Source organism: Elephas maximus, chromosome 26, assembly GCF_024166365.1.
Source record: "Elephas maximus indicus isolate mEleMax1 chromosome 26, mEleMax1 primary haplotype, whole genome shotgun sequence".
Lineage (NCBI taxonomy): Eukaryota > Metazoa > Chordata > Mammalia > Proboscidea > Elephantidae > Elephas > Elephas maximus.
Window position 1 is genome coordinate 1112459 of NC_064844.1, and position 23208 is coordinate 1135666.

The following is a 23208-nucleotide window of genomic DNA, read 5'->3' on the forward strand; positions in this document are numbered from 1 at the left end:
AATGTTTTGTAGTCTTCAGGGTTTAAGTTTTGCACTTCTTTTGTTAAATTTATTCCTAAATATTTTATTGTTTTTCATGGTATAATAGATGGAATTGTTTTCTTAATTTCATTTTTTGATTGTTCATTTATAGTGTATAGAAGTTGATTTTTTTGTATATCGATCTTGTATCCTTCATGAACTCTTTGATTAGTTCTTTTTAGTGAATTCCTTAGGATTTTCTATATACAAGATTGTGTCATCTGTGCATACAATTTTACTTTTTCCCTTCCAATCTAGATGCCTTTTAGCTAATTTTCTGGCTTAATTTCCCTGGCTAGAACCTTCAGTGCAATGTTGAAACAAGTAATGAGCGTGGACTTCCTTGTCTTGTTCCTGATTTTAGTGGGAAAGCATCCAGTCTTTCACCACTAAGGAAGATGTCAGCTGTGGGTTTTTCACACGTCTTTTATTTATTTTTTTTTTATTAGGTTGAAGAGTTTCTCCTTTATTTCTAGTTTGCTCAAAGTTTTTTTCATCATGAAAAGGTATTGGATTTGGTCAAATGCCTTTTTTGTGTCAACTGATGTCATGTTTTTTTCTTGTTCTGTTGATGAGGTGTATGACATTCACTGTTATGCTGAACCACCCTTGCGTTCCTGGGATAAATCCTGTTTGGTGATGGTGCATAATCCTTTCAATATGCTGCTGGATTTGGCTTTCTGATACATTCTTGAGGATTTTTCATCTATATTAATAAGAGATAATGGTCTGTAATTTTCTTTTCTTCTGATGTCTCTGTCTGGTTTTGGTATTAGGATAATGCTGGCCTCACAGAATTGAGTTGGGAAGTGTTCCCTCTTTTTCTAATTTTTGAAGGAGTTTGTGAAGAATTAGTGTTAGTTCTGCATTAAACATTTGGTAGAATTCACTTGTGAAAACAGCTGGGCTTGGGCTTTTCTTTGTTGAAAGACTTTTGATTACTGATTCAATCCCTTATTATAGGTCTTTTGAGATTTTCTATTTCTTCTCCAGTAGGCTTTGGTAGTGTCTTTCTAGGAATTTGTTCATTTCATCTAAGTTAGCTAATTTATTGGCATAATTGTTCAGAGTATTCCTTCACATGTCTTTTTATTTCTAGAAGATTGGTAGTAATACTCTTTCTTTCATTTCCAATTCTAGTAATTTCAATCTTCTCACTTTTTTATAAGGAGCCCTGGTGGTGCTAACCAAAAGGTGAAGACTTACAGCCTTGGAAACCCTATGCGGACAGTTCTACTCAGTTCTGTAAGGTTGCTATGACTCAGAATGGAGTCAATTTGGCAATGGGTTTGGTTTTGGTTTGGCTCTTAGTCACTCAATTTTGTTGATCTTTTCAGAAGGCCAACTTTTGGTTTCATTTTTCTGTGTTGTTTTTCTATTCTCTAGTTCATTAATTTCTGCCCTCATCTTTATTATTTTTCTCCTTTTGTTTTCTTTAGGTTTAGTTGCTTGTCTTTTTCGAGTGTCTTAGGATGGAAGGTTAGTTATTAACCTGAAAGTTTTTTTTTTATACAGGCATTTACAGCTATAATTTTCTAGGCACCACTTCAGCTGTATCACACAAATTTTGGTATATTGTCCTTGTTTTCATTCATCTGAAAGTATTTTCTCATTTCCCTGTGGTTTCCTCTTTGACCTATTGGTTACTTAGTATGTTGCTTAATTTCTATATATTTGTGAGTTTCTTTTTTTGGTGTGAGTTCCTTACCTTTCTTTCTGTTATTGATTTCTAATTTCATTCCATTGTGGTTAACAAATATACTTTGTATTATTCAACTCTTGTAAATTTACTGAGGCTTGTTTTATAGCATATCACATGTCTGTATTGGACAACGTTCCGTGTGCACTTAAGAAGAATGTATGTTCTGCTGTAGTTGAGTGCTCTATAGATGTCTGTTACGTCTAGGTTTGTAGTGTTGTTCTTCTATTTCATTGTTTGTCTTCTATCTCACTGTTCTATTGAAAATGAGGTATTTAAGTCTCCAACCATTACTGTTGAATTATCTATTTCTCCCTCCATTTCTGTCAGTTTTTGCTTCGTGAATTTTGGAGCCCTGTTGTTAGGTGCATATATGTTTATAATTGTTATGGATCAACACTTTTAATCACTATGTTTCTATTTCTAGTAACATTTTTTTTTGTTTTAAAGTCTATTTTGTCTATTAATATAGCCGCTTCAGTTTTCTTATGGTTGCTGTTTGCATGGTCTCTTTCTCCATCCTTTTATTTTCAATCTATTTAAATCTTTGAATCTCAAGTGTGTCTCCTATAGGGTGCCCTCACTTTCCCAGCCCCAGCTCAATCTTTACTCCTTTCCAAACAGTTACCTCATCTCTCAGATCCTTCTCCACTGCTAATCTCAGATTTTCAATCAAACCCTCTAGAGTATAGTGACTAGAAACTTAAAAACCAGTTGCCGTCGAGTGATTCTGACTCCTGAGACGCCATGTCTGTCAGAATAGAACTGTGCTCCATAGGGTTTCCAATGGCTGATTTTTTAAAAGTAGACTGCCAGATCCTTCTCCTGAGGCGCCTCTGGGTGGACTCGAACCTCTAACCTTTTGGTTAGCAGCTAAGGAAATTAATGTTTGCAACACGCAAGGATTCATTACCAGGATATCATTATTTAAAACAACCTTAAAATTAAAAAAAACTTCACCTTGTAACAGAACTGATTTCCCATGAAAAACCTGTCACCTAGAGCACATCTAGATTTTTTTCTGAAAAGATAAAAAATAATTTAGATCAAGGAACTTTTCAAACAATTTTGTCATTAACATTTATTTCGATTAAAGTGATGCAAATTCAGAATTAACTAAGGTAAAACCTCAAAGTATCTGGCAAACAAAACACTATTAACGATTTGATTAAAATGATGGTGGTAACTGTGTTAGGTTTACAGATAGACATTAACAAGATAAAGAGCACATTCTGGAGAGAATCAAATTTTGATGAACTCTAGTTTGTAAAAAAATCAATTCAGTGGTACAATTACCCCAAGGGAGAAGCAATTTGTCTTTCTACCATCAGTTAAAAAATCAAAAGTGCACATTTTCCTCTTTTTTTTGTGACTGTCACAGCACTGTTTATACACAAACCCAAAACCTTTTACCAGAGAATACACTAAACGACAAGACTTTGGTATTTAACAGAGCTTACACACAATGTACTACAAAACATTTTCTGAAAATAAAAACATTATAATCTTTTTCAAAAGCATCAAACAATTGAAAAATATATACGCTGAGACAAAATTTCCAAACAGAAGTTCAAAGACCTTGGCAAATCCACACATATAACATCAAATAATATCTAGCATCATTAACTAAAAACATTCAGTTAAAAATAGTGATTTCTGTATGTTTAAATTGAGTGTAACACTTTGACATTTCAATAGAAATTGCTGTTCTGTCACATTTTATCATAGTCTGTTCTTGAGTTTAAATAATTTGGAGAATTTCAATTATAAGGCAAATGAAGAATAAAAACAAAAACAACGCATCTTAAAGTTTTCCAGAGACCTACACATAAGTAATTTCCAAACACATAATTTATCATATGCTTATGGTTTGGAATAAATTTTCCCTGAGCATGCTTTCTGCTTGGTTAGCAAAATTAAAACATGATCTACAGAATACAATTTTATTGTGATTTTTCTTGAACATATGCCAGTTTTCACCCATCAAATGTATTTGGGAATCTCTCCTAGTATCTCCAAAGTAATCAGTAATTATAACTGTTTTAGGGGGCTACTTGAATGGCTACAGAAAAATGGTTGGGCTTTAGAGCCCTGAGAACCAGACGCTGGTGTCTCAGACAAATGAAATAATTGACTTTTCTAACACTACTAACAGTTATTTTAAGAAGTTCAGAATGGCACTAGCTTCACAGAGGAAAGAAGTAATAATGAGAAATTCCAGCTGAGCTGACCAATAGACAAGCATTAAAAACCAAAAGAAAAAAACACTTGGGTTAACATTGTGCTTTCCATGGAATAAAGCTGAAAAAAACTTGAGCCCTTCTGCCCAACACAGGAAATAGCTCACCTTCAAACTGTGTTTAATGCGGTCTTGGGATCTGCCGTCCCTTAACGTTCATGCAAACTTACAATCAGCATCACTGGGAATTTCGGCAAATGGCAGCTCTTGACGCTGTCTCAATACGTACAGGCCAAGGGACATACAGCAGTCAGTGGACATGCATAGTGACACTACAGCTAACTTCTTAAGGTCCGAAAGAGTCTTAGCTACTTAAGAGTTTAGGCTTCTTCTCTTTCAAATAAATAAAGGATAACAAATATTAGGAGTCTTAAGTATGCACATTTAAAAATAATTATTTTCTACATCGCCGAGCACCATACTAAACAAAATTAGATTTAAAAAGTTTTCATTTACATTTAGATTTTCCTAAGACCTTACTATGTATTTCTCTTAGCACTATGATTTTTGTGGCTTGCAAGAATAATTAATAAGTTAAAACATTTAGAAGTTATCCTTCTGGAAGATCTTCAAGAAGTGAGCGATTTCAGATGTCCGGTAGCGTTTCTTTTTAGTTACATCATAAGGTGCTCTATGCAGGACGCCCTTGACCCAAACGACTTTTAGACCTGGATTTTTTGAAACAGAAAAGAAGGTCAGGGTTGCTTCTAAAACAACAGAAAGTTGGTATTGCTTTGTATTACATTTGCTTGACAGCATCGAAGTTTGGTGAAACTTCACATAGCTCTATAATCCATTTTCTGAAACACTTGGAGTTAGATATATCTTGGAATTCAGATATTTTTAGATTTTTGAGAGACATTACGGCACATGTACTATGACTTATGGATCTGAAGCAGTGTCCCATAATCAAACACATTAACATTTCTTCAGTGAAACAAACGAAAATTTCCATTAGGTGAGGTAATAAAAACTATAAATAGCATCATACCAGCTCAGCTGAAGTTCAAATTGCTACAAATCTGTGGAAAAAACTCAGCTTTCTGAACTTTCTGAATTTCAAAATTGCTGATAAGGCATTTGGATTTGAAGCATTAATTCTCAAATCTCAATAACCATTAATCCTAACAGAAAATCTGTGAAGTAAAATGACACAGGACCCAACAGATTTTATTAAAAGAAATAAAATAATAAAGAATGGGAAACCCTTCAATGATTTATGTAAAATGATATAAAATCAACAAAGTACAAAAATGCTAACTCACAGTAGCACTACAACTTACATTTTATCAGCAGCTGGCTCAGAGCACAGCTGATTCAATAAACAGAAAACTTTTAACTAAAAAAACTACACTTTCATGAAATTTTGTGCTCATGACTTTTTAGTTAGACTCAGCTAACAAAGGATTTGTTGTTAATATAAAGCATTGGTCTTAAAAATGTTATTTGGTCAGAATCCTAACAAACCTGAAGATAATTAATCAACAGGCTCTGATTAATATTTTGATGATCTAATTCTAGAAAAAAAAGACCAAGCTCAAACGATGCACTTCCAGGGCTCATATGATTTCCCTTAAAGAAAAATCACTTATAGCCAGGGGCATTTTTACCTCGTTTGTGCTGATTTACCTCGTGTTCTTCTCTGTGCTGCTCTGCCGTGCGCTGACGGGCACTGAGGCCTTGACTTGTGCTTCAAGCCTGGAATAAATACCCCCTGCAAACTGCAGAGGAAAGGACCAACACTGCTATGACCTTATGGCTTCTGTTGATGCCATAAGGTCATAGCAGTGTTTAACGCTCATTAAAATGGCATTACTTTTTAAGCTCATAAGTAATTTTGATTTTTTGTATTCATGCATACTGAGGTATAATTTACACACAGTGAAATTCACCCTTCTTAGTGTACAGTTTCAAGTTCTGATGGAATGCATACAGCTGTACAACTACTGTCACAATGAAGGCATAGAACGGGTCTATCTCTCCAAAAGAAATCCCTTCATAACCTTTTTAATTCAACCTACCACCCATTGCCAATCCCTGGCAACCACTGATCTGCTCTGTATTTTCCAGAATATTGCATAAATGGGATCATACATAATGTAGACTTTTGAGTCTACCTTCTTTCACTTAAAATAACGCACAGGGGATACATCCGTGTTGTTTCATGTATCAACATTTCCTTCTTTTTTATACTGCCAGTCTGTTTATCTATTTACTAGGTAAAGGACATCTGGGTTGTTTCTAGTTTATGGCGATTATGAATAAACCCACTATAAACATAGTGTACTGGTTTGTATGAGTGTGTTTAACTTCATAAGTAACTGCCCAACTGTATTCCAGAGTGATCATTCTGCATTCCTTCATGCTAGGTACGAGAGTTCCAGTCGCTCCATATCCTCACCAGCACTTGGTGACGTCAGTTTTTTGTTTTTTTAACTTTAGCTATTCTAGTTGGTGTATAAGTAGTATCTTATTGTGGTTTTAATTTACATTTCCCTGATGACTTGTGATTTTGCACCTTTTCATGTGCTTATCTGCCGTCTGTATACTTCTTTGATGAAGTTTGATTAATCTTTTTTTAAATTGTACTTTAGATGGAGGTTTACAGAACAAACTAGTTTCTCATCAAACAGTTAGTACACACACTATCCCATGACATTGGTTAACAACCCCACGACATGTCAACACTCTCCTTTCTCATCGGATTAATCTTTTGTATATTTTTTAAACTGAGCTGTGTATTAGAGTTTTGAGAGTTCTTAATATATTCTGGATATAAATTTTTTATCAGGTAAGCATTATACATTATTTTCTCAAAGTTTATGGCTTGATTTTTATTCTTTTAACAGTGTCTTTCAAACAGAAGAACTTTTAAATTTGAAAAAGTTCAATTTGTCAAATTTTTTCTTTCATGAATCATGTTTTTGGTGTTATACCTAGGAAATACTTGCCTAATCCAAGGTCACAAAGGTTTTCTCTTACATTTTTGTTTAGAAGTTTTCTAGGGGGAGTAAATCTTTAAATAAAAGACTGACGAGCAAGAGTTGTTGCAGATCCATAATATCAATACTAATGCTAATATATAACATTATTACTAATACGTAATTCTAGCAAGAATAAGTATTTCTACTACTCATTTTCAGAAAGAACAACTGATAACAGACATAACACCTAAGCATCACATGCAGAGTTGATCAATATCAGCAACTTCCATAAAGTCAACCCTCTGGATAGCCAGTTTGATCAACAAGGCACAGTTAACCTATTTTTGGCACGCCATTACACTTTCAGCGACAATGTACTTTATTTTTATGTTCTAAAGGATCTATATCTATGGACCATGGATAATAACAAGGTGGAAAGCTTTTATGTGAACAAACTGGTCAAACTGCTACAGAATATTAAAATATTTTAAAAATATTTAAGATATTAAATTATTACTCTTTTAAAATTCTGCCTAAAATATCTTTATACTTTTTTGTGCTAAAAATTAAAGTAGGAAGACATCTCTAAGCAAGAAATATCAGTATACAACTCTTACTTCTTTTGCTTCCTTTGACTTGACTCGGTCCAAATCACCCAATCTCATTTTTATTAGGTGCCCTGTAATTTCTGACATCCGCCGCTGATCTGAAGGTAAAAAAATAGTAATTCTTTTTATGATGATTTCAGCTTTTATTTGTTGAAGAAGACTGAAATCATCAAGAATGTATGAAAATACCTTTTGACATTATTTTACAGACACATACATCTATTAATCTTTGAAGAATTTGAGGTAGCAAGTGGTAAAATGAGGAACACAAGGATAACGGTACTGCCTTTTAAAAAAAAAAAAGAGCCTTTTAGATTACTGTAAATCAGGCAAAGATACATTCGGTCATCTTTAGAGTGGAAGTCACAGGTAAAAGTCAGTCTGAGAGGCCTTCTCAAAACCACAGATGCACAATGCAATGCATTAACCACTGGGATTGCTAAATAGTGAAAATCTGGTTGATGCTTAAGTCAGAATGTGCTAATTCTGGGTCTCAATCCAGATGGAATTTTAAAAGCTATTCAGCATACTTCATAAAATGATAGGCATTCCTGTCTTTGCTATTTATACCCAACTGGTACATTAGCTAAATAATAACACTTACCATCTTCTCTTTGTGCATCCTGGTTGAATCGCAAGGATCTTGTGGCATCCCACTTATTCTTCTGCATACTCACACTGTTGAGAAAATCAAACAGAAGTCAGAGTCTATGCTGTTTCAAGAACAGACATCAAAGTAGATTAAGGAGCGATACTCACATGAAGGGGGATGCATCTCTAGAAGCTGACTAAAAAAAGGTAGACAGCATTAAAGCCCAGTTAGAACACGTTTAGTGATTATTATTATTGTGTTAATGAGAAGAGTTTATTTTATTGAGCACTCGCTTTGTGCAAGACAACTGTACAAGAACATTACATGTATTATTTCATACAACAACCGTGTGGCATAGGCACTATTATTATCTCATTAATAAAACAGGTTCAGAGAGGTTAAGAAACTTGTTCAAAGTCTTTAACCCACTCTAGGGCACCAACTTAGGCAGTCTTTTAGAAGTCAGTCATTCATGTCCCTGTGGTACTTAACGCAAAGACAAATGTACAACCCGTCCAAAGTCACTGCATGGATCTTGTCTCAGCTCCATTCTGTCCTCTGACACTTCACAAGGTCCCAGACTTTTGCACAGTTTTGGAACCCATGGTTTCTCTTTCAGTCACCTGTGGTTATCACTATCCTCTGATCCTGACCTATGCCGCTATACACCCTTCTCTGCATGTTTTTCACTTGTCAGAGATGTCTTTGTCAGTAAAGAACCTCTTCATTTTTACATTGCTAGCATTCCACCGCAGTGTTTGTTACTCTTCTTTTATACTTGCTTATTTCTCCATATGAACTTTAGAATAATAACAGATAGTTTAGAATTACCTTCTCCAAAGCCTTTTCTTTCTTCTGAGCACAGGGTGAAGACATCTGCTTTTTCGGTTGCTTGGTGAACCTCTTTGGCTTCTCCTTTTTTCCTGCAAATGGAAGGCCAATGTTAGGAGCACAAGTCTCACATAACGCTCCAATGCACCTGCTCCTTCCAAACAATAAAATCATTGTTTTTTAAAACAGACAAGTTACCTCTGGATTAAAGTAAATACTTGGAGAAGTCAGACTGAAACTGCTTTACAGGGGTTTACTTTAATTTGCTTCTTTTTACTTGATGTAAACCTTTGGGAAAAAAGTGAGGGTAATGAACTCCAAGTTCCAGTAAAATGAAATATAGGAAAATATATATATTTATTTCTGTGAACCTAATTCAACAGTGGAGTCATGGTCTAATGCCAAATTTTTTATATAAAGGACGCCACAGTGCAGAGTAGAGGAGGGAAGAGAGAAAAATTCACAAAACGTTTTGAAGTCAGTTGCTCAAGCAGGAGGCAGGGGGCTGTTAGGGTATTACTGGAGGTAGCAAAATAATGATCTTGGAAAGAAGTCGATTTGGATAAACTGTATTCTAGTCTAGCACATTCTTGGAGTCAATATTCTGAATCTATTCTGGCTGATAGTTTACTGGAGAAAGGAGAGGGGCGGGAAAAAAGCATTTTTCTAAAAGCAGCGTATAAGGATAAGGTTAAAATACTGGATCACTGGTTTCCAAACGTCAGTTGCTTATATACCACCTTTGCAATTTTTGCTATATCATTTAAAAGGAAATTTGGTATCACTGCCATATGTGGAAAATCAAACCGGTATAATCCGCTAGATAGAAGATAACTCTGAAGATGCTATAATAAAAGCAAAGCAATATTAATAATCTAAAAACTTATAGTTGCCTTCTGGCAAGCCCTGAGCCTCTGACCTGTGTCTCTTTGTTAAGCTGGGAAATTACTAAGTGCGATAAAATCGATAAAAGACATGATAGCATGAGAAGTCAGGTAATGGCAACTAAAATTAGGCAACGCTTTTCAAAGATAAAAACAGAGCCAAAATATTGTAAACAACTATAATAAACAACTGAAGGTCCTGGCAAATGATAAAAGGCAGGCAGTAACTTGAGTTTATACTTGAAAGATGTGTGAAGTAAGAACTGTGAATTTGTGGCTTTCTTGCCTGAGGGTACTTCCCCAAACTCCCCAGCTCAGGTAAGAAAATGGCAGCTTACCAGCTCCAGGGGGGGAAAGCTGGAAATTCAAAGAGAAAATTTTGGAAGCGAGAAAGCAGCAGAAGATCTGAGGTCTAAAATCAGAACATAAACTCTGCCCAAATTCTGAGCTGCGTGTGAAACCATGCAAGTGCGTGGGGGGCTCCAGGAAGCCCAGTGAAAAGGCAGGCAGAAACTAGGGTGGGATATCTACCTTGCAAAGAAGAACTACTCCTGGTGAGATCTGGGAGTTTCTCGCACCTCTGAGTAAATGTTTTTTTTTTTTTTTTAATTAATTTTTATTAAGCTTCAAGTGAACATTTACCATTCCAATCAGTCTGTCACATGTAGGTTTACATACATCTTACTCCCTTCTCCCACTTGCTCTCCCCCTATTGAGTCAGCCCTTTCAGTCTCTCGTTTCATGCCAATTTTGCCATCTTCCCTCTCTCTCTATCTTCCCATCCCCCCTCCAGTCAAGAGTTGCCAACACACTCTCCAGTGTCCACCTGATTTAATTAGCTCACTCTTCATCAGCATCTCTCTCCCCCCACTGACCAGTCCTTTTCATGCCTGATGATTTGTCTTCAGGGATGGTTCCTGTCCTGTGCCATCAGAAGTTCTGGGGAGCATTGTCTCTGGGATTCCTCTAGTCGCAGTCATACCATTAGGTATGGTCTTTTCATGAGAATTTGGGGTCTGTATTCCATTGGTCTCCTGCTCCCTCAGGAGTTGTCTGTTGTGCTCCCTGACAGGGCAGACATCAATTGTGGCCGGGCTTACCAACTAGTTCTTCTGGTCTCAGGATAATGTAGGTCTCTGGTTCATGTGGCCCTTTCTGTCTCTTGGGTTCTTAGTTGTCGTGTGACCTTGGTGTTCTTCCTTTGCCTTTGCTCCAGGTGGGTTGAGACCAATTGATGTATCTTAGACGGCCGCTTGTTGGCATTTAGGACCCCAGGCGTCACAATTCAAAGTGGGATGCAGAATGTTTTCATAATAGAATTATTTTGCCTATTGACTTAGAAGTCCCCTCAAACCAAGTTCCCCAGACCCCAGCCCCTGCTCCGCTGACCTTTGAAGCTAAGAGTAAATGTTTTTACCGACAGCTCAAGCTGCAGGCAAAGGGAAGCCTTACTGGCTTGAGGTGTCAGAGGACAGAGCCTGGGGCTGACTAAGCTACCAGAGATCTAGGATACCATTTAGCCAGAGAAGCACTAAGCAGATGAGCTGGAAAATCTGCATATAAACTCTGTCCAAATTCTTGGCTGACCACCAAACTACATAGGCCTGGTGGGGAGCTCAGGGAAGGTACGAGAGGGCTGGCTAAAAATGCAGGAGTTAGTTGTCAAAAACCCCGAGTGGTGGTCTTATCTGCTGTACCCCAAGGGGATAAAAAAAAATGACCAAAAATATGCTACCTACATTACATGCACTTTTAATTAAAAACAAAAATAAGCTGAAAATAAAAGGATAGAAAGAGATACGCCATCTGAACAGTAAGCAAAAATCTAGAGTAGCTATGTTAATATTAGACAAAATAGACTTCAAGACAACCAGTTTTACAGATAAAAACAGATACTTCATAAAGATAAGAGTCAATACATTATAAATGTTTATGTGCCTAATCATAAGTTCCAACAAACACAAAGTAAAATGACAGACTTGAAAGGAAAAGTATGCAAATTTCCAAGTAGAAGTGGAGACCTCAATACATAGAACAAGTAGTCAGGAAACAAGTAAAGCAGAAGACTTGTACCAGATCATCCAGATGACTTGAGCTAACTGACACTTCCGGAAGACTCCACCACCAAGAGCAGAGTTCACAGCATCATCAGATGCATCAATAACATTCACCAGGACAGACTAATCAATTTTAAAGGGTGAAACCACACAGAGAATGTCCTCTGACCACAACAGAATTTAGAAACTATAACTAAAAGGTATCTGAAAAATCTGAAGATATTTGGAAATAAATAACTTGCTTCTAAACAATACATGGGTCAAAAGAAATCATAAGGAGAATTAGAAGGTATCTGGTACTGAATAAAAGTAAAAACAAGATATAAAGAAAAACTTAGAGGAAAATTTACAGTTTTAAGTGCTTGTATTAGAAAAGAAGACAGGTCACAAAACCAATAACCTAAGCTTCTACCTTAAAAAGTCAGAAAAAGAGGAGCAAATTAAGCCCAAAGTAAGTACAGGAAGGAAATAATATATATCAGAGTGAAAATCAACGAACAGAAAACAGACAAACTATAGAGAAAAATCAATGAGATAAAAACTGGTTCCATGAAAAGATCAATAAAACTGATAAACCTCTAGCTAGACTGATGAAGAAAAAAAGAGGTAAGACATAAATTACCAATATCAGGCATGAAAGAGGGGACAGTACTAGAGATCCTTCAGAAAAAAAAAAGAATAATAAGAAAATAACATGACCGACTTCATGCCAACAAATGTAACTTAGATAAAATGCACAAATGCCTTGAAAGATACAAATTATGAAAATAGGTTCAAGAAGAAAGAGAAAGCTTTAATAACCCTATATTAATTAAAGAAATTAAATTTATAATTAATAACTTTTCCATAAAGAAAACTGCAGGCCCAGATGGCTTCCTGCTAAATTTTATCATACATCTGAAGGAGAAATACTACCAAACCTACACAAACCCTTTCACAAAAGAGAGGTGAAGGAAATACTTTCCAACTCATTTTATCAGGCCATTAAAACTTGAAAACGACGTAACAAGAAAACTACAAATATTCCTCATGAGTGTGAACAAAAAATTCTTAACAAAACATTAGCAAGTCCAACCCAAAACCCAAAAACACCAAACCGTTTCTGTCAACTAGATTCTGACTTACAGCAACCATACAGGACATAGTAGAACTGCCCAATAGGGTATCCAAGGAGCAACTGAAGGATTCAAACTTAAAACCTTTTGGTTAGCAGCTATACGCCACCAGGGTTTCCAACCCAGCAATATATATAAAAAAAATACATCATGACAAAGTGAGTTTATTCCAGAAGATTGGTATAACATTATAAAATCAATCAATGTAATTTATCATATTGATATAATAAAGGAGAAAACTTCTATGATCATCTCAGTAGACGGAGAAAAAGTATTTGATAAAATTCAACACCCATTCACTATAAAACATCAGGGAACTAGAAAGAGTGTTATAGGTTGAATTGTGTCTACCAAAAATACGTGTTGTAAATCCTAACCTCCATGCCTGTGGTTATAATCCTATCTGGGAATGCGTTGTGTTTGTTATGTTAGTGAGGCAGGATCAATGTAGGATCTGTCTTGAGTCAATCTCTTGAGATATAAAAGAGATTAAACAAGCAAGCAGAGCAGAGATGGTGGAAGAGAGATGCCAAACCACATGAGGATTGACCAGGAGCAGAAACTCAGAAAAGACCAGGACCCTTCTCCAGAGCCGACAGAGAGAGAAAGCTTTCCTCTTGAGCTAGCACCCTGAATTTGGACTTCTAGCTTCCTAAACTGTGGGAAAATAAACTTCTGTTTGATAGAGCTACCCACTTGTGGTATTTCTGTTACAGCAGCACTAGATACCTAAGACAGACAGGGACCTCTTTAACCTGATAAAGGGCATTTATGAGAAATAATTATCTAACATCATATACTTACTGATGAAAAACCAAATGCTTTCCCTTTAAGACTGGGCATAAGGCAAGGATGTCTGTCCCACCTTTTCTATTCAACATTAGGTCCTAACCAGTTCAAACAGAGAAGATAAAGACATAAAAAGCATACAGATTGGAAAGGAAGCTAATAAATGAAGAACTAATAAGTGAATTTAGCAAGGGATTAACTGTATTTCAATATACAATTGGAAAATAGAAAAAAACTCCATTTATAATAGCACAAAAATAAACTTAGGAATAAATTTAACACAGATGTTCAGCACCTACATACTGAAGCTATAAAAACACCGCAGAGAGATGATTAACGAAGACTTCAATAAACAGAGAGTTACTCCATGTTCATGGCTTGAAAGACTTGGCACTGAAAAAAGCAATTCTCCTTGAATTGATATGTGGGTTTAACACAACCCTATCAAAAATCCCAGTAGGATCTTTGTAGAAATATCCAAACTAATTCTAAAATTTATAGGAAATGCAAAGCACCTAGAAGGGCCAAAATAATTTAAAACAAAAGAACAACAATGGAAGACTCACACCACCTGATTCCAGACTCACTAAAAACTACAGAAATGAAGATAGAGGGGTATTGATGCTTTGATGTAAAGACAGACATAGACCACTGGAAGTGAATACACAGTTCAGAAATAGACCCACATGTACACAGTCAATTAATCTACAAAAAGACTCTAATAAGACTAAGCTCTGATTTCTTAGCAGAAACCATGCACGCAATAAGGCAATGAAATGACATATACAAAACCCTCAAAGAAAAGAATTGCCAACCAAAAATCATATACCGGCAAAACTGTCTGTCAAACATGGCAGCGAAATTAGGACATTCTCAGATAAACAGAAATTAAGGGAATTTGTAAAAACCAGACCATCCTTATAGGAAGAGTCCTTTAGCGAGAACCAGTGATATCAGACAACAAACAACCTGAGAATAAGCCACGTGATGGCATCACCAAGATGCCAACCCGGATAGAGAAATCTCCAAAGTAAAAATAAAGCTACATACAGAACTGAAAGCAGGGAACTAGAGATACCAACCTGTCAGTGCTGACAACTTCAAAATAGAAGGGGGACTAAATGGTGTAGACACAGAACTTCCATATGGAGAGGAAGTCATAGCAATATCAAGAAATAACAGACTATTTTAAACGTAGGAATGTCAGAGTAACCACAAAGAAAGTTAATAAACTTATGCACCAAAATAAAGATAAAACCATAAAGACTCAGTAAACACACAATCAACAAAAAAGAAATGATAAGAAAGTACATAAACAAACTCAGCACAGAAAATTAAGCAAAACAAAGAAAATGGCAACAACACATCAAAAAGCATAACAAAATGACAACAATAAAATCATATCTATTGATACTCACACTGAATAAAAATGATCTAAATGCACCAGTGAAGAGACAGAGTGGCAGAACAGATTAAAAAACGACCAATCAATACATTGCCTACAAGACACATACCTTAGACACAAAGATATAAATAGGCTAAAAATCAAAGGATGGAAAAAAATATGTCATGCAAACAGTGACCAAAAAAGAGCAGGGGTGGCAATGCTAATCTCTAACAAAACAGACTTTAGATCAAAATCCATCATAAGAGACAAGAAGGGGCATCATATAGTGATTAAAGGGACAATTCACCCAGATGATGTAACGTTAATAACCATCTCCGCACCCGACAACGAAGCTCCAAAATACGTAAAACAAACTCTTACCAGCACTGAAAAGAGAAATTGGCAATTCCACGGTAATAGTAGGAGACTTTAACACACCACTTACAATGGAGAGAACAAATAGGGAAAAAGTAAACAAAGATACAAAAGATCTAAATAAGACAATTAACCAACTTGACCTCATAAGACGTATATACAACATTCCACCCAACGGCAGCAGAGTATACACTCTTCTCTAATGCACATGGATCATTCTCAAGAAGAGACCATATTTTAGGCCACATAACAAGCCTCAATAAATTAAAAAACACTGAAATAATACAAAACATCTTCTCTGACCACAATGCTACAAAGCTAGAAATCAGTAACAGGAAGAACAGGGAAAATAAATACAAGGAAACTGAATAACACCTTGTTGAAAAACCACAGGGTAACAGATTAAAAAAAAAAAACAAAAACAAACTTCTAGACTCAAATGAGAATGAAAAAACAACATACCAAAACCTGTGGGACACAGCAAAAGCAGTGTTCAGAGGTAAACTCATAGCAATAAATGCACACATCAAAAAAGACGGGCCAAAATCAACAATTTAACCCTAAAACTCAAACAAATAGAAAAAGAGCAGCAAAAGAAGCCACAAGTCACCAGAAAAAAGGAAATAAGGATTAAAGCAGAAATAAATGAAATAGAAAACAGAAAAATGATAGAATCAACAAGACCAGAAGATGATTCTTTGAGCAGATCAATAAAACAGACAAACTACTGCCTAAACTGACATAGAAAAAGAATAAGAAGATGCAAACAACCAAAACAACAAATGAGATAGGTGACATTACAACACAACCAACTGAGGTGAAAAGGTTCATAACAGAATTCCGTGAAAAAGTATATTCCAACAAATTTGAAAACCTAGAAGAAATGGACAAACTTCTAGGAACATACTAGCTACCTAAACTAACACTAACTGAAGTAGAAAACTTAAACAGACCCATAACAAGAGAAGAAACTAAAGAGATCATTAAAAAAACTACCTCCCCCCACACCCAAAAAAACAAAGGCCTAGCTCAGGTGGCTTCCCTGGAGAATTCCACCAAATTTTCAGAGAAGAGTTGACACCAATCCTACTCAAACTATTCCAGAACACAGGAAAAGAAGGAACACTCCCAAATCCATTCTATGAAGCCAGCATAACCCTGATAGCAAACCCAGGCAAAGACACACAAAAAAGAAAATTATGGACCAATATTCCTCATGAGGAAAGTCTGGTGGTGTAGTGGTTAAGAGGTAGGGCTGCAAAACAAAAGGTCAGCAGTTTGAATCCTACCAGGCACTCCTTGGAAACCCTATGGGGCAGTTCTGCTCTGTCCTATAATGTCACTATGAGTCGGAATCGACTTGATGGCAATGGGTTTGGTTCTTTTTTTTTTTTTTCATTCCTCATGAATATAGATGCAAAAATTCTCAACAAAATCTCAGCCAACAAAATTGAATAGTGTATCAAAAAAAAATATTATACCATGACCAAGTAAGAGTCATACCAGGTATTCAGGTATGGTTTAACATTCAAAAATCAATGCAATTTACCACATAAATAAAATACAGAAGAAGAATCACATGTTCATCTCAATTGATGCAGAAAAGGCATTTGATAAAGTCCAACGCCCATTCTTAATAAAAACTCTCAGCAAAATAGAAACAGAAGGAAATTTCTTCAACATAATTATGGGCGTATATATAAAAACAACAGCTAACATTATTCTCACTGGAGAGAGAATGAAAGCATTCCCCTTGAGAAAGAGAACTAGACAAGGATGCCCTTTATCAGTACTTTTATCCAATATTGTACTGGAAGTCCTAGCGAGAGCAGTACGGAAAGATAGGGAAATAAAAGGCATCCAAAATGGTAAGGAAAAGTAAAACTATCCCAATTTGCAGATGACGTGATACTATACATAAAAAGTCCCAGAGACTCTATAAGAAAGTTACTGGAACTAATAAAGGATTTAGCAAAGTGGGGGGTGGGGGGTTCAAGATTAACAAACAAAAATCAGTTCGATTCCTCTATACCAAACAAGAAAACTTCAAAAAGGAAATCAGGAAAATAATACCATTCCTGATAGCCCCCCAAAAGATAAAATACTTGGGAATAAATCTGACTAGGGATGTAAAAGACTTATACAAAGAAAACTCCTGCATAAATGGAAAAACATACTATGCTCATGGATAGGAAGACTCAACATTGCAAAATTGTCAATACTACCCAAAATGATCCACAGATATAATGTAATCCTGATTCAAATTCCAACAATGAAATGGAAAAACTAATCACCAACTTTAAATGGAAAGGAAAGAAGCCCCAGATAAGTAAAGTATTACAGAGGAAGAACAAAGTACGACAACAAAAAGACAAACAATCCAATTAAAAAATGGGCTAAAGACATGAACAGACACTTCACCAAAGAAGATATCCAGGAAGCCAATAAACACATGACTAGACTCTCACAATCATTAGTCATCAGAGAGATGCAAGTCAAGCCTATGATGAGATGCCAACTCACATCAGTAATAATGGCACTGATCAAAAAACCAGAAAACAACAAATGCTGGAAAGGTTGTAGGGAGAGTGGAACTCTCACACGTTGGTGGTGGGAAGGTAAAATGGTACAATCACTATGGAAAACGATACGGCACTTCCTCAAAAAGCCAGAAATAGAACTACAATATGATCCAGCAATCCCACTCCTAGGTATATATCCCACAGAAATAAGAGCCGTGACACTAACAAACATATACACACCCATGTTCACTACAGCATAATTTACAATTGCAAACAGATGCCTAAGTGCCCATCAATGGATGAATGGATAAACAAACCATGATACATATGCACAATGGAATACTATGTAACATTAAAGAGTAACAACAAATCCAGGAAACATCTCACAACATGGATGAACCTGGAGGGCATCATGCTGAGTGAAATAAGTCAATCAGAAAAGGACAAATATTGTTTTTGTTTTTTAAATAATTTTTATTGTGCTTTAAGTGGAAGTTTAAAAATCAACTCAGTCTCTCACATATAAACTTACATACACCTTACTACATACTCCCAATTACTCTCCCCTTTATGAGACAGCGCGCTCCCTCCTTCCAGTCTCTCCTTTCGTGATCATTTTGCCAGTTTCTAACCCCCTCTACCCTCCCATCTCCCCTCCAGACAGGAGATGCCAACGTAGTCTCAAATGTCCACCTGATGCAAGTAGCTCACTCCTCATCAGCATCCCTCTCCAACCCGCTGTCCAGTCCAATCCATGTCTAACGAGTTGGCCTCGGGAATGGTTCCTGTCCTGGGCCTACAGAAGGTTTGGGGACCATGACCGCCAGGGTCCTTCTAGTCTCAGTCAGACCATTAAGTCTGGTCTTTTTATGAGAATTTGGGGTCTGCATCCCACTGTTCTCCTGCTCCTTCAGGGGTTCTTTGTTGTGTTCCCTGTCAGAGCAGTCATCGGTTGTGGCTGGGCACCATCCAGCTCTTCTGGTCTCAGGATGATGTAGTCTCTAGTTCATGTACCCCCTTCTGTCTCTTGGGCTCGTGTCCTGGGTGTTCTTCACTCTCCTTTGATCCTGGTGGGTTGAGGCCAATTGATGCATCTTAGATGGCTGCTTGCTAGCATTTAAGACCCCAAATGCCACTCTTCAAAGTGGGGTGCAGAATGTTTTGTTAATAGATTTTATTTTGACAATTGACTTAGATGTCCCCTGAAACCATAGTCCCCAAACTCCCGCCCCTGCTTTGCTGACCTTCGAAGCATTCAGTTTATTCAGGAAATTTCTTTGTTTTTGGTCCAGTCCAGTTGTGCTGACCTCCCCTGTACTGAGTGTTGTCCTTCCCTTCACCTAAAGTAGTTCTTATCTACTATCTAATCAGTAAATAACCTTCTCCCATCCTCCCTCCCTCTCATAACCACAAAAGAATGTGTTCTCAGTTTAAACTATTTCTCAAGATCTTATAATAGTGGTCTTATACAATATTTGTCCTTTTGCAACTGACTAATTTCACTCAGCATAATACTTTCCAGGTTCCTCCATGTTATAAAATGTTTCACAGATTCATTACTGTTCTTTATCGATGCATAGTATTCCACTGTGTGAATATACCATTATTTATCCATTCATCCGTTGATGGGCACCTTGGTTGCTCCCATCTCTTTGCTATTGCAAACAGTGCTGCAATAAACATGGGTGTTCATGTAAAGGCTCTTATTTCTCTAGGATATATTCCAAGGAGTGGGATTGCTGGATTGTATGGTAGTTCTATTTCTTATTTGGGATGGTAGTTCTATTTCTAGCTTTTTAAGGACTGGCCAAATCGATTTCCGAAGTGGTTGTATCACTTTACATTCCCACCAGCAGTGCCTAAGTGTTCCAATCTCTCCACCATACACCTCCCAGGACTGAGATACTGGGCTTGAGGGCTGGGTATTGGCATATCATAATCCATATAGACAAAGTTCTGCATCCTACCTTGGTGAGTAGTGACTGGGGTTTCAAAAACTTGCTTGTGGCCATCTGTGATATAACAATTGGTCTCTTACCATCTGGGGCAAAGAAGAGTGAAGAAAACCAAAGCCTCAAGGAAACAAGTAGTCCAAAGGACTAATGCACCACATGAACCATGGCCTTCACTAGCCTGAGACCAGAAGAACTAGACAATCCCTGGCTACCACCACCTGGGGAACACAACAGTAGGAAATGGACACACCAAAAACCTATCCAAACCCATTCCCCTCAAGTTGATTTCGACACATAGCAACCCTGTGGGAGAGTAGAACCGCCCCATAGTTTTTAAGAACTGGCTGGTAGATTCGAATTGCCAACTTTCTGGTTAGCAGCCAAGCTCTTAACCACTGTGCTGCCAGGGCTCTGTCATGGACAGAGACGTAGAACAAAATTCAAACTCATAAATTAGACCAGACTTACTGGTCTGATACAAACTGCCGGAACCCCTGAAACTAGGGCCCTTAAAAGCCTGTCAAGTCGATTCCAACTCATAGTTACCCTATAGGACAGAGTAGAACTGCCCCATATGGTTTCCAAGGAGCGCCTGGTGGAATCGAACTGCCGACCTTTTGGTTAGCAGCTGTAGCTCTTAACCAGTATGTCACCAGGGTTTCCATGGCCCTTAGCCACCCTTCAAAATTGGAACTGAAATCATTCCCACATTATAGCCATATGATAGACAGTTCTATAAAATGAACAATAACACCAGTGAGTAATGTATACCCCAGAACAATCAACTATACAAGATCTAAAGGGCAGTATTGGCCCAAAACCAAAGTTCAGAAGGATGGTAGAGGCAGGAAAGCTGGAGAAATGGATGTTTGGAAGCCAGGTAGGAAGAGGGTAGAGTGCTGACACATTCAGGAGTTTGCAACCAATGTCACAAAATAAACTGTAGAAATTGTTGAATGGGAAGGTAATTTGCTCTGTAAACTTTCACCTGAACAACAATAAAACGTAAACAATTTTAATTTAGAAATCAATACTTTGTTTCTTGGATACTTCTTCTTCATCTCCAACTTCATCTTCAGTGACCTCAGATCCAGTGGTATATTCTTCATCTTCCGAAAACAATGACTGCTGTTTCTGAATTAAAATAAAAAAAAAAAAAACTATTACAGATGGAATATTACCACATGTCTAATGAATTCTTTTAATCACATTTATCTAAATTTATTTTGGATGAATGAAACAAACACGAGTTGATAAAATGACCACTGTCTCACACAATATCCAGGAAATGACAAAACAATTTCTACGTTTAGGACAGAATCATGTCACATCAAATATTTTTATTTCCTTTACAGAATTTAGCACAGTGTTAGGCACGTAACAAGCGCTCAGTATCTGTTGAAATGCAGCTCTGTATCACTCAGTTGAGGGTATGCCCCTAAAAATTGTGATTATTTATAACATAACAATCTCCAATATTAAAGTAGTCCTGAGCAAGCAGGTGTGCACATTCTCTGGGTGAAAGAGTCTTGGATCACTTCCTGTATCTATCTATCCACTGTATCGACTGTCATCACCAACCCAAATTCCCATTCCATTCTCTCCAGTGCTGGCGGCAGACGGCGTAGTAATGGCAAACAGGTAAACAAATTAATCCATAATTAGAATAGATTCGTTGCTTTGTTCAATGTCCTAAACGTAACTTAAAAGTGATTTTTAAAAAGTCACTTGGACATACAAAAGGGTTACGCAGCCAGATAATGGAGTATGTGTCTGTCTTAATGGCATGTTTAGTAAGTGAAAAATTGTATAGGCTGAAAAGAAAGCTACATAATTAACTATAATTTGCAAAATAAGATACTGACAAGATGCAATTAAATTAAACTTTAATTTAGGGACAAGGAGATCCACAAGAGCTGAATATAACTGCTCCTTTACCAGCTGCAGAGTCCAGTTTTTCAGTGACAAAAACTGTAAAAAAGACAGAGGAAGAAGAGATTAGTAAATCTGCATCTACCCAGGTTGTCTTCCCTTACGACTTCCCATGGATACTACAGAAGAGCTGAGGATGCTACAAGTACAGCTATCCTAAAGGCTGGAACATAACTTACAACGCAGGCTGAAACTACAGACCGCAATCTGTAACGTGCCTTGCCTAGGGGACAGTGTGGATGTTTAAAGAAGAAGCGTTAGCATTTTTCCAGTGCCGTTTCCAAATGACAAGTAAACCACATGCAGCAATAATGTAATCTATTTTTTACCTATTGCAATAACTTTTTAATGTTTATATTTTATTATAAATTAAGGAACCAGATCATACATGGATATTTAAGAAACCCAATTTGCTGTTTTGCATATAATTCACAAATAAATGTTAATGACTGAACATACACCCCTCTGGGGTTTATAAAGCACTTTACATTGAGTATTTCACTTTCTGAAATAACTGCTACTCCAGCCAACAAGAAGGGCTGGAAGTTCACAGGCCAACAGAGATTCCTTAGCCCATAAGAGGAGTCGAAGGAACCAAAGCTTTCTGGTTACCTTAAAAATGCTATCTCAGTTTTGAAGTCTTTGAAATATTAAATGCATTCCTGATTACAATGACAATAAATAAGAATTTTACATAGGGAACAGTTTCTAGAACTAGAAGGAAACAAAATATCCCAGTCACGCTATAGGCAGACCGTGACTTACGACAGGGTTCTGTCTTGACAACTCCATCCTAAGTCGGTTCTGACGGAGGTCAAATAGCTCATTTGTTTTTAAGTTTCTATTATTATTGCCTTTTTTTTTTCTTTGGGGGTTGGCATGAGAATGATAACGTCAGCAAATTACATGCTGCAACACTGTATGTAGTAAAATATTACTAACGATAAGATAAAAACAAAAAACCAGACGGTTGTAAATGTGGTCCGCCATGACTATAACACGTCCTAGGTTGGGAACTACCTGTACCTGCATTCCTCAAGTCATGACCTGTTCATAATAAACACCGTGAAGACCAGTTATGGTATTTGTTTCAAAATTTACATCCGTTAGTTATTAATTCTTCCAGGGCAAGGGATATGTCCTATTACCCTGTAGTCCTATCAGTTCATCATCATACCTTGTTATAATCAGGTAATCAGTAAGTGCTAGATTAACTGAAATTCTTAATTTCCATTCAAACCGATCAATTGTTTACATAAAGAACAAGTGAAACAAGCT

At 36.7% G+C, this 23208-nt stretch overlaps 1 protein-coding gene across 7 annotated transcripts in view; it reads right to left on the reverse strand.

Annotated features, from left to right (window-relative positions):
- Positions 1 to 2744: 2744 nt before the first annotated feature.
- SANBR (SANT and BTB domain regulator of CSR) overlaps positions 2745 to 23208 on the reverse strand; it is a 101259-nt gene continuing 80795 nt past the window's right edge. For 2 of the 7 annotated variants that reach the window (XM_049870363.1, XM_049870362.1), the window contains exons 15-22: positions 21937 to 21969; positions 21033 to 21132; positions 8915 to 9006; positions 8251 to 8279; positions 8096 to 8169; positions 7501 to 7589; positions 5589 to 5701; positions 2762 to 4627 (exon numbers count right to left, since the gene is read on the reverse strand). In XM_049870363.1, the coding sequence (XP_049726320.1) occupies positions 4591 to 4627; positions 5589 to 5701; positions 7501 to 7589; positions 8096 to 8169; positions 8251 to 8279; positions 8915 to 9006; positions 21033 to 21132; positions 21937 to 21969 (567 nt within the window). In that variant the 3' untranslated portion in view covers positions 2762 to 4590. Of the gene's footprint in view, positions 4628 to 5588; positions 5702 to 7500; positions 7590 to 8095; positions 8170 to 8250; positions 8280 to 8914; positions 9007 to 9112; positions 9203 to 21032; positions 21133 to 21936; positions 21970 to 23208 lie in introns of those variants that run through there. The other 5 variants (XM_049870366.1, XM_049870365.1, XM_049870364.1 and 2 more) reach the window with 5 other exon arrangements.